The 12,109-nt window shown below is 54.9% G+C and overlaps 1 protein-coding gene across 1 annotated transcript in view; it reads left to right on the forward strand.

Moving 5' to 3' along the window:
• The window catches only part of LOC106726179 (neural cell adhesion molecule 1-like), a 52,956-nt gene that overhangs the window by 37,197 nt on the left and 3,650 nt on the right, over nt 1-12,109 (forward strand). Inside the window, exons 11-13 of the mRNA XM_014540140.1 lie at nt 7,888-8,095; nt 9,314-9,430; nt 10,397-11,212. Of these exons, the coding sequence (XP_014395626.1) occupies nt 7,888-8,095; nt 9,314-9,430; nt 10,397-11,212 (1,141 nt within the window). The remainder of the gene's footprint in view (nt 1-7,887; nt 8,096-9,313; nt 9,431-10,396; nt 11,213-12,109) is intronic.

Genomic DNA, 12,109 nt, shown 5'->3' on the forward strand with positions numbered 1-12,109 from the left:
TGCATCAGCTTGTTAAAAACCCCACATGCCCCCATTCTAACCCCATGCTCCTCCTCTGCCCCTCAATACTAGTTGTCTTTGCTTGCATTTCAGTGCCCATATAAGGCAGCCGGACCACTGTGATTCACCTGAGCATTTTGATGACATGATGGCAAATTAAGTCACCCTGTTGACCGTGCAGCAGAAGAATTGGATTTGTTGAGTATTTACTGGGGTTGATCAAACATTCCGGGAAGCGCTTTGGTCCTGCAGCCTGTCAGAGGGGCCCCATACCCTCTCTGCCATGCTCATATATGGTAGCAACATGTTCTGATCTCCCCATGGTCTAGGTCTGGCCCCCATCGTGCTTGTCCTGCTTATAGTGTTTCCCTGGTTCTATGCTGGCTCTGTGAGCAAGGCCACCTGTTAATGTGCCCAACACGTATCAGCTTTGTGAGACACGTGTCTCCCAGGAGGGCGGACACCTGCTGCTCAGCTGCAGGTCAGCACAGAGCCTCATGTCTCGGGGGTGGTGGTTCAACAGTGAGCCACGTTATCGATAAGTCAGCCTCCCAGATTGGAAGCATCCACTGTGAGCCAGGCATGAACCTTGCACTCTGCCCGTACATGCGCACAGGGCAGCAGGGAGGATACAGGCCACTCCCAGGCTGCCCAGCCTGGACTGTTGATAAATTGGGGCTCAGTCAGTCAATCTGTCATACTTCCCGAATGCACCAAACCCCTATTGGTCAGTGGCTCTAGTGACATTTTTAAAGCTGGTGAAAGCCAGCTGCTCCTCCCTGCTCTTGGGGAGTATGCCTCCCCCATGTGGCCAGGAGAGGAAGTAGGGGTGTATGTGAAAGTCCCACACAGGGACTCAAGGTGAGTCCTGCTTAGTGACATCAGTGCACATTTGGGATGGAACTTCTACTGAATAAAAACTCCCTCCCTCCATTGTGGTCACATATCATTCCACATGTCTCCTCTCTGAGCATCTCCACAGAAGTCTGATTTTTGTTCTTTTTGGTCTCTTTAATTTTTAGTTCTGTGTGATTTCCCCTTTGGGAATCTAAGTGATCCCATGGTTTTGGGGGTAGAGCTGCCCATCCCTAGTGCTCACAGTTTAGAGGCTCAAGTGCAGACACCAGAGACCAAATGCTACTAACAGCTCAGGCAGGATAGTGCCTCCTGCCCCAGCTGCCTCCTGTCCCCGCTGCCTCCTGCCCCAGCTGCCTCCTGCCCACGCTGCCTCCAGCCACAATTCAGTCCTCTCCCTCTGGGGCTCCTGGCCGCCTCACCCCAGTGCAGCAGGAGCAGTGTGGTTCTTAGGCACAAGGCAGAGCACTGAGGAGATGCAGGTGGTGCCTCTGGGCCTGGGGTGGGAACCCCAGGTCAGTTAGCAAGAGCTGCAGGGAGGGCCAGTGGAGTGAGCTCAGTCCTGGTGCAGGTGAGCTGTCACTGTCCTCCGGACCCCGGCACACCCTCGATGTCACCTTGGGCAGAAGTCATTCAGGAGTATCCTCCTCAGGGTCCCAGGTCCCAGTCCCACCCACACGGGAGGGACAGTGTCAGTGTTTCTGAAGGGACTCTTTGGAGAGCTAGCCCAAAGGAAGGGGAGCCTGACCCAGCCCTGTCCCCTCAGACACCCCCCCACGCCCCCGCCAGGCAGACCTCCGCTGAAGCAGCTTTGGCGTCACTGCAGTGGCCGCGTTCAGACAGGCCGCGGTTTGTAATGAGATGCCCTTTGGGAGACAGCGTGAGGACGCACCCGTCCCAATGGACACTGAATTCTGGGTCGGTCGTGGCTGTGGCCCAGCCCCACCAGGAATCCCTAAGACAGTGCCCCGGAGAGCCCTGCAGGAGCGGCGCCCCCCTCCCTCCCTGCATCCCCACACCCAGCCTCCAGGCCCACAGGGTCTCTGCTCACTTTGGGAAAATCTATACGGCTGGTTTGGATCACGTTTGTCTACTAATAAGAATGCTAACGTTGTTGTGCAGATAATCAGCCAGGCCTTTCTGAGGTTTACACCTTTGCATTATTAAAGGAAATAACAGTCACGTGAACTCTCTGGCGTGTTTTGATTTTATTTGATAGTTGTGTGTCCCACAAAGTGTCGAGTCCTTTCCTCCACCTCACATGTACCTGGAGAACTTTGATCACCCCACAGGGCCATGTACACAGAACCCCAAACTTGCCGCCCACTGAGTGGAGCTCTGTGCCTTTTCTCAGAGATGCTCCTTGCAGGCAGGGGGAGGGGAACGGGCCTTTGCAGAACCAGGAGGTAGCCACTCTGGCAGGGCACACTCTGGGCCACCGGATACACAACTTTGCAGAAGGCCTCCGATTCCGCAGCTCCCTTTAAAACCCTGTCACAGAGGTTGCACGGGGTGTCCTCGCGATGGTGAGAATCTGAACGTTTTCAGTGGTGAGCCCTGCTCTGTGTATAACCACAGTAGCTAGATGCTTCCCCCAAACCTCAAGACCAGCCTTCTGGTTGGCAGATCCTGGCAGGAACAAGCAGACGTGTCAGGGTTGGGAGTGGACCAGAACTCCGCTCAGCGCCTGAGTCATGGCTGGAGGGGGCACTTCTGCTGGGCCGAGACCCCGTGGCACACAACTCAGGACCGCTCGGCTCCTGTAAATATGAGACCCAGGCACTGAAGAAAGTAGGCCTTTGCAGGTCTAGTCTGGGGACAAGCCAATTCCTAGCTCAGGTGAGGCACTGAAGAAAGGCCTTTGCAGGTCTAGTCTGGGGACAAGCCAATTCCCAATTCAGTGCCAACCTCTCCCACACCAGAAACCACAGACAATGGGCAGCCTGGCTTCGTACCCCCGCTGTTCGGGTCAGCTCTAACCCCGAGGTGATGGGGGGACCGTGCTTCAGAAGCGCTCTGTGCGTGCAGGTGTGCCGGCGAGTCAGGCAAGGGAGGCCAGGAGGAAGAGCTTGCCAAGATAGACCCCAGGAGGTTTTTCTTTTTCCTTTGGTAACATGTTACTTACAATGCAGGACATGATCTTGGTCCTTCTAGCTTCCCCGCTCTAAACAATTCTGTAACATCCACCGGGAGGTAATGAATGTGGGGTTGACTTGAATACCCCTCTCATCTGTATCCTGGTATTCCTCCTATTTGTGCTTCTTTTTACAAAGTCTGCACACACTCTTTCTCCAGCTTGAAGGGTACCCAACTTCCTCTAGAAATCTTGGCTCTGGGTGGTGAACTGGGTGGTTCCTTGTCCTTTAATAGTCTTTGCTTTCTCCGAATCTATTCAGTACCTCAGTTAGGTCAAGGCCACCAGATGGGACTCCACAGCTCATCTTAGGAGCAGCTGCTCCCCATGTAACCCAGGGGCAGAAGAGCTAGAAACAGTGGTCCTCCAATGCTAGGACGCACAAGGAGCACCTGGGCGCTTGATCAGATCCTGATTCCTGAGCCTCGCCCCCAGAGATTCTGATTGGATGGAACTGGGAAGCCCCAGAATTCAACTTTTTAACAAAGCTCCCAGGAGTTCTGCTATAGGTGGGAACACATTACACTGAGGCATTTATCTTTTCAATAAAAATAAAATCACAAGAGTCAATGAATAAAGGTGGGACCTACCTAAGTCCTCCAGGAAACAGTCCCTCTCAGTCCCCACTCTGGAGATTGACACTGGGGAGTGTCAGGTCAATGTGCAGTAACGGGCTCTTACGGTTGAGGAGGACTTGATGGCATCCTCTATCTTAGGCCCTGCCCAGTGCAGAGCCTGGTCCAGAGCATTGCAATATCCCTGCCAAGGGTGTCCAGCCTCTGCTTGAATGCCTCCAGCAGCAGGGAGCTCCGCTGCCTAGGCAGGTCACACCCACCACCACGTTTGAGCACCCGTTTGCTAGTTCTTTCTCATATGGAGCTGAAATCTGCCTCCCAGTCCACAGTTTATATCCACTGGGGAACCAAATAACACTACTCTTCCTTCTCACAACACATCTGTAAACATCTGGAGACAGCATTCTCCTGTCCAGCTAAACAACCTTTCATTTACAAATGTTCTGTGAACATTTCCTGTAAGTTGGGTTCCCTAGATGCTGTGGAGACATAAGACAGATAGGCTATCTGCTAGGAGATCTAGAGGGCACATGTAAATGAACAGAAAATGGTAACTAGTGGTGAGAAGAGAATAAAACAGGTAATATGGTAGATTTGGGGTAGGAGTGCCTAAGTAGATAAGAGATGAAGGGTAGGGTGACATTTGAGCTGAGGTTTGCAGGACAACAGAGAGCCACCCATGAGGTGATAGGGATGGAGTGTTCCAGGTTAGGGATCCGCAGGTCCTGAGGTGGGAACAGCTGGGTGTGTTCAGCAGGTGAAACAAAGGCTCAAGCAGTTGGAGCACAGAGATGGGGTGGGGTCAGTGCCATGAATTGCAATGGTTGGAGGAGGGGGAGAGTCCATGGCTTGTGTAGGGCCTTTAAGTCAGGAGAAAGAATTTTAATTTTACATCAAAAGAAACGGGAGACCACTGCCCTACTTTTGGTTTAATGACACAGTGTTTGTTTGTTTGTTTTGTTTTGTTTTGTTCTGTGTTATTTTATTTTGCTCTTTCCAGTCTGAAGCTACTATCATGGGCATTTAGTTATACAAAAGACACTTACAAAAAAATAAAAGACCAAGACACCCAGAGTGAGATGCATGGTGGACAGGGGGATTGGGGGGCAGCCAAGGGTCAGGGCTGGGTGTCTCCTCACAGCTTCCCAGCTGAGGGTGACACCCGGCTTCATCCCACCCCGAGACCCAGAATCCAGTCAGACAAGGAGCACCAATATGCTGGCTGGAGGCTCTGGCTGGGTGGGCAGGGGCACCCCTGGGAGGTGGAGGCAGGTTCTGGGTTTGGGGAGGTGCCTTCCCTGCCCCACCACTAGCGAGCAGAGGCACCAAGGCCTGAAGATACTGCCCGAGGCTTGGCTGCACCACCTCCAACAATGACATTTCATTTTTTAAAAAATCTTTCACCCTCCTGGCCCTCTGGCTCACCCCTGAATGAGCTCGTGTGTTGCCTTCAGAACCAGTGCAGCATTGGAGCTGGTCTGCTGAGCCCAGAGCACAAGCTGACAGCTTCGCTGCCTCTCCCACACATAGAGCAGCTCTCCAGGAGTTTATTTTTTCTCTTTAGAGATATGGTTAGTCCCCTGAAACCACATCTATACAGTAAGTCCTCGGGTTACGTCAGAGATCCGTTCCTACGGCGCTACATAATGCAATTTTCGCCGTAAGTCAGAACCCACCTACATAAGCACCTATGTCACTGACATGGAGCACATACACAGCAGTAATGAAGTAAAACAGTAAAAAAAATTTAAAAGAAAGATAACAATTCCTGACCTTTACTTGTGGTAAATAAATAATAAAAAAACATAAAGCACATATGTACATACGTCGAAATGATGGAACTTTTTTTTTTATAAGTAAGTGGGAAATGGCGATGTAACCACGAAATGACATATGTTGAGTCAGATGTAACCCGAGGACTGTCTATATATATAAAAGCCTAAGTGACTGTTCAACCGTTTGACTGTTTGACAGATAACTATGATGTGCACTGACTACAAGGGGGCAGACACAGACTGATGAATCTCAGAGGGGAGGGGGGAGGGGGAGATTAACCAAAGATCTTATATGCATACTAGAGGCCTGGTGCACAGATTTGTGCACCAGTGGGATCCCTTGGCCTGGCCTGTGGAAATTGGGCCAAAACCAGCAGTCTGACATCCCCTGAGGGGTCCCAGATTGTGAGAGGGTGCAGGCCAGGCTGAGGGACCCCACCAGTGCATGGGGCCTCTAGTTTAGGTATAAACCTCAGAATGCAGAATTAGTGCCATTGAATCTAAAATGCATATACCCACACACACAAGGACTTCGGGTTCCTTCTGCAGAAGTGGGTACTTAATACCCATTGGGTCCTGATGTCAGGGAACTGCAGCCCAGTGTTGGGATGGAGAGAAAGCCCACAGCTGATGCTTCTTCCCTATGACAGGATTCCACAGACCAGGGAGGCCTGTATTTCTGTGCTTCTTTGGGCGGAATGTGTGAGGACGTGGTGAATAGAGTGGATTACTTTATTCTGCTTTGGTGAGCTGCTGGGGAAAAGACCCTCTCTAGCTGACCGCAGGGACCGGTGGCCAGTTTCCTGCTGCCAGAGCCCAGGGACAAGGTAGCCAGAGCTGGGTCCTCAGGGCACAGAGCCCTTGGCCAGCCATGGGGCCATTCTGGGGGGCAGGCTGGGATTGTCAGTGTAAGCTTATTAGGGACCAGACAGACAGCCCTGAGGAGTAAGGACTGGAAACAAGACCAAGGTCCCAAAAGGGCAGAACATGTTTGAGAGCCTGGGAGTCTCTTCCAGCTGAGCCCCCCTGCGCCCTGGGTGGGGTGAGTGGTCATCCCTGTCATGCGGGGCTGGAAGCCCGTACCATGAATTGAAATTTGAAGTAAGGAGCAGCGCAGTGGGACCGATGCTGGTTGTAGGGCCTGACAGGGACCCCTAGTGCAGACAGAGGAGGCCTCGCCCACCCCAGGATTACACATGCATGATAAAAAGAAGAATGTGTGCCCCATCTATGATGCCCATTACCTTGGCTCACACGCTCCATTACCTGGAATGGTATGTGCTGGCGGGCCTCTGGGCCTGGCCTGGTGCTCAGCAAAGGCAAAGTGAGACCCAGGGATGGCCATGGTTCCTGCCTCCAGTCAACACACCTGGGTGATCTCAGTGGGTCCTGAGGACACCAGGAGCTTCAGACAAGTTTGGTGGTGGGATGGAGCTGCCAGTTCTGGAACTTTCTTCTTCCAGAAGAGCAAGCAGAAGGGCCCCTGTTTCATTCTGGGGTCACTGCTGCCACGTGGGCTTAGAGACAGAGTGCTGTATGGGTTCTTCGTGCTGCAGTATGAGTGCTGGTCTCCCAGACGCTGTGGAATTGCCTAGCGGTCAGAGGGTCCATTTCAAGCAAATAGCATAGGCTTTGGGGGGGCCCTAGGGCTGAGCCTGGGGTCCCTCTGCGATGCCATCAGTGGCCCAGGGCCCTGGGGGATTTTAGGTGGACTCCAAGGGAGTGAGACACAGAGGTTGAGTCATTCACGGAGAGCCCACCAGATGGGGATGTGGGAGCTGGGAGTGTGAGAATGTGTGTCCGTCTACAGTGTATTGGTCCTGAGTGTGAGCGAGCCTGTGCATGCGGGTGGTAGCCCTGGGTGAGCCTGCTGGTTTCCCTGAAGTCTGATCCAAATGCGCCTGAGCTCCCAGATGGTGAGTATTCCCAGACCTGTCACCTGGCCCGCCAGGCCGGGGAGGCCTCCATGGCTCCTGGGTGCAGTGCAGAAGGACAAATCGTGAAGTCCCTGTGGCCCAATGCCCAACACTGTTCCTAAAGTGGGGAGAGGAAGTTGGGGGGGGGGGAAGTGTTGGGCTTCCTATTGTGCCTGACATCCCCACAAGCCCAAAGGAAGCCCGGGGAATCCTCTGCCACTCCATTTAGGACCCTGTCCCTGATGGCTCCCAGGAGCCACAGCCAAGCCTGAAATCAGTGAGCACCGCCTACCCTCCTGCTCCCAGGCTCACAGGGTCCAGCCGAGGGCAGGTCTGGGGGAGGTGCAGAAGTGCCGAGCAGAGATGGAGACCATTTCCCAGTCCCCACTCTTGTCCCAACTGTGTCCCCTGGTCTCTGAGATGAGGTTTCCGCCTTCCTCTTGAAGATATAAAGAGACTCTGTTGTCTGGACACACAACACCAGGCAAGGTGTCACTCTGCATTCAAATGCCATGGCTGTGTCCTCTGGGCTGTGGGCCCTCCCCGACTCCTGGGCTGCTGCTCACAGGGTCCAGAGTCTCCATCTCAGTGTGTTAACCACCAGCCATCCCTCTCTCTCCCTCCCACTCAAGCCAATGGCAGCCCCACCGCAGGCCTGAGCACCGGGGCCATCGTGGGCATCCTCATTGTCACCTTTGTCCTGCTCCTGGTGGTTGTCGACATCACCTGCTACTTCCTGAACAAGTGTGGCCTGCTCATGTGCATCGCTGTCAACCTGTGTGGAAAGGCGGGGCCAGGCGCCAAGGGCAAGGACATGGAGGAGGGCAAAGCCGCCTTCTCGTGAGTGCAGACCCACCGCTACCACGGTCCGGGCTCCGCCCCCGCCCAGGGCCCAGCCACGGAGCTTCCTCAGTCCCCCTCTTGGAGGCCCCGAGGGGAAGCAAGCATTAGAGAAATGTTTCTCAAAGCTTGGCTTGGGGGGATCCCTGTTTGAAAAGCAGACTCGGGCTCAACCTCATAGCTTATACTTAGAACTTCATGGAAGTGTGAAAATCCCTGCCTAGGACAAAATGAGGGGATTTTCAGAGCTAAGCCTGGGGGGCGGGGGCTGAAATGGGGAGGGGGCAGCATTTGAGAGACACACTTGCCTTGCTGCCATTCACTCATTCATTCATTCACAAATCACGCAACAAACACTTAGTGAGAAGCTACTCTGGGCAAGGCGCTGTTCCCAGGCTCTGGGTACGGCAGTGAACAGAACAGGGGAGAAGTCCTGTCCTCCTCGAGCTGATGACCCAGTGTGTCCCCCAGAGCCTCTGGGAGCTGAGCCTGAGCCAGCAGGAGCCTCTGCAGACTCGCTGTGCTGAGCTGGGTCCAGGCAAGAAGGGACAGAGCAAGGAAATGCATTGCTTAGCACCACCATGTGCCAGGCAATGCCTATGCATCTACATACACATGTACATGTTCATACACATGAACATACAGTACATATACGCGTACATGCTTACATGTGTATAAGTACAAATCCTCTTAGCATTTACCTGTGCCAGGTGCTGTGCTGAGCACTTTACATTCATTGTCTCAATTAATGTTCACAACAGCCAGGTGACGTAGATACTGTTATTTGCCCCATTTTACAGATGAGAAAATGGAGACAAGGCAGCAAATCAGGTGCTCAAAGTCACATAGCTAGCCAGAGTGGGGATCAGGGGGAGGCGCCGGGCCTGGCTGTAGAGGCCACCTGCCCACCTTGGGCCAGGCCTAGGTCAGGGGTCCTCAAACTACGGCCCACGGGCCACATGCAAATACAAATATTGTATTTGTTCCCGTTTTGTTTTTTTACTTCAAAATAAGATATGTGCAGTGTGCATAGGAATTTGTTCATAGTTTTTTTTTAAACTATAGTCCGGCCATCCAACGGTCTGAGGGACAGTGAACTGGCCCCCTGTTTAAAAAGTTTGAGGACCCTTGGCCTAGGTAGTTCCTGAGCTACAGCCAGCTTCCCTGGGAAACCCCTCCCCAGCTCCTGGGACTGAACCTGCTGAACTCTCTTTGCAGGAAAGATGAGTCCAAGGAGCCCATCGTGGAGGTGCGCACTGAGGAGGAGCGGACCCCAAATCACGACGGAGGGAAGCACACAGAGCCCAACGAGACCACGCCGCTGACAGAGCCCGAGTACGTGGTGCCTCTGCAGCAGAGCCCCACCCCCTCGCCACCTGCCCACCCTGCCCGTGCGGCCCACCCACAGCTCCTGGCCAAGCACTGCAGGCCGGGATTCTTGGCTAAGAAATGCCGGCACCCACTCTCTCCCTGGAGAGAAGGCATTCTTGGTTCTATTAGGGTGGCTGTAGGTGCCCTTAAAGGGCTTTTTGCGTAAGTGGGATCCCTAGACCCTGTTCCCAAGTCACACAAACACACCCTGAAAGTAGCTTACGGGAGCCAAGCGTCACTGAGAGAGATGAGCCTTGAGAATGAGACTTAGCACACTCTGTTTAGGATTTCCAAGAATTCTAGGGTTTTCTGAATTCTTCCTAATAGAGGAGGGGACGGGGGACCTGGTAAAGCTCTCTGCCCCCTCCCCCCGCATCGTCCTCAGAAGCCTCAGGCAGTCTCAGTCAGAAACAACGTCCGGCTGTGGTTGTAATGACTGCCTCGCTGGCATGGCTGCTCTGGGGTTGAAGGGAATGGAATCTAATGGAAGCACAAAATCTGTGGCTGGAGAACCCATGGCTCTTAGGGGCTTTGGAACACTCACTGTCCACCTTACTCCTGATTTCCCCACCGTGGCCGGTGGCGCCCAGCAGGGCAGCTGGGCCCGTTCCCTGGGACTCAGGCCGCTGCAGTGGTGCAGGCTGACCTGAAGGGGCTGCAGGATCAGAAAGGCCCACGGGGAGTCCCCTGCAGAGCATGGAGGGACCAGCAGGGAGGAAGGGCCAGCAGGTCCCTGTAGCCTGACTGCGGCGTTCTCTGTCGTGTCCTGTCTCCTCTTCTGCCCGCCTGGGCGTGTGCTTCCTCTCGAGTCTCGTCTCTCTGTGGGCCGTGTCCGTGCCTGTGCGTCCCTGCATGCCTGGCCCTCCCCCTGCTCCTCTGTCTCGTCTCAGCTTCATTGTCTATTCTCTTCTACTTCCTGTCCTCCCACAGGCTGCCTGCTGACACCACAGCCACTGTCGAGGACATGCTGCCTTCTGTCACCACCGTCACCGCTAACTCTGACACTATCACCGACACCTTTGCCACTGCTCAGAACAGCCCCACCAGTGAAACCACCACCCTGACCTCCAGTATTGCCCCCCCAGCCACGGCCACGCCCGACTCAAACTCTGTGCCCGCCAGCCAGGCCACCCCTTCCAAGGGGCCTGGAGTGGCCACCTCCTCCCCACCCCCAGCTTCAGCCCCCAAGGTGGCCCCCCTCGTTGACCTGAGCGACACCCCGACCTCAGTCCCTGCCACCAGCAATTTGTCTTCTAGTGTCCTGGCTAACCAGGGGGCTGTGCTCAGCCCCAGCACCCCTGCCAGTGTGGGGGAGGCCTCCAAGGCCCCCCCAGTGAGCAAACCAGCCCCTGCTCCAGCCCCCACCTCAGCCGGGGCAGCCAGTCCCCTAGCAGCAGCAGCTGCCCCTGCCATAGAAGCCCCCCAGGTCAAGCAGGAGGCTCCCAGCATCAAAGGCCCGGACCCTGAGCCCACCCAGCCCGGTGCTGTGAAGAGCCCAAGCGAGGCAGCCACGGTCCTCACTAGCCCGAAGAGCGAGGCTGCCTCTGTCAACGCCACACACCCTGCCCAGGGCGAGGACTTTAAAATGGACGAAGGGAACTTCAAGACCCCAGATATTGACCTTGCAAAGGATGTTTTTGCAGCCCTGGGCTCTCCTGCTCCCGCCGCTGGGGCCAGTGGACAAGCCCCTGAGCTTGCTCCTTCCACTGCAGACAGCTCTGTCTCGCCTGCACCAGCAAAGACCGAGTACGGCCTCTCCTTGTCTCTGTTGTCGGGTTGTGTCCCATGGTAGTGTGCGTTTGTGCTGTGCTGTGTCCTTCTTGTTAGATGTCTCCTCAGCCCCATCCAGGGCTTCTCTGAGGCAACTCTCAACCAAAGGGCTGGGATCAGGCAGAGAGCAGAGGGACACCTAGCAGGTGCGCGAGCAGCCTCCTGTCACTAATTAGGCCATGTTAATTATGCTTTATCCTGATCATCCTAGCAGCGGCGTCTGTTTTCCCTCGGGAACCCTTGCAATCAGGCACTGATGAGCATTATTTGGGAAGCGAGCTGAGGAGACCAAGGTGCCCCTGTTGGCCACCCTGGGGCCCATAGGCAGTCAGCATGGTATCCAGTGGCGGGCTGTGTCCCCATCAGGACAGCACCGCTCTGCAGGGTGCAGAGAGGTGGGGCTGTGGGGAGAGGATGCGGTCCAGAAGGCCCCTGCACACCCCTACCGGGTCGCCCACACCCCCCATCTACTCCTGCTTCTGCCCTGAGTGGCTGGAAGGACTCAGAGCTCCCAAGTACCCAATGACTGTTGGGTCTTCAAGTTCAAGGGAAGGTCCTTAAGCTTACACGTTTTTTCAATGGGGTGCCAAGATGCAGTGGCACCATCTGGGGCTGGGGTCTGAGTCTGCCCAGTGTGTCCTCAGACCAGACTCAGCTCCAGGAACTGGCAGAGTCAGACCTAGGTTTCCGTAGAGGCTCCTGAGGCTGATGCCAGGGGCGCTGTGGTGCTGCCACCAAGAGCTACAAGGGCACCGTCACAGGAGCCCTGGGCCTCACTCGGGAAGGAAAAGGGCTCCGATAGCCCTGCCCACTCGACCCACTCAGCTTCCCCTGCGGCATGGCAGCCCACTCTAGCCCTCAGCAGACTCCCCA

The sequence above is a fragment of the Myotis brandtii genome, unplaced genomic scaffold (genome assembly GCF_000412655.1).
Source record: "Myotis brandtii unplaced genomic scaffold, ASM41265v1 scaffold105, whole genome shotgun sequence".
NCBI classification, from domain to species: Eukaryota; Metazoa; Chordata; class Mammalia; order Chiroptera; family Vespertilionidae; genus Myotis; species Myotis brandtii.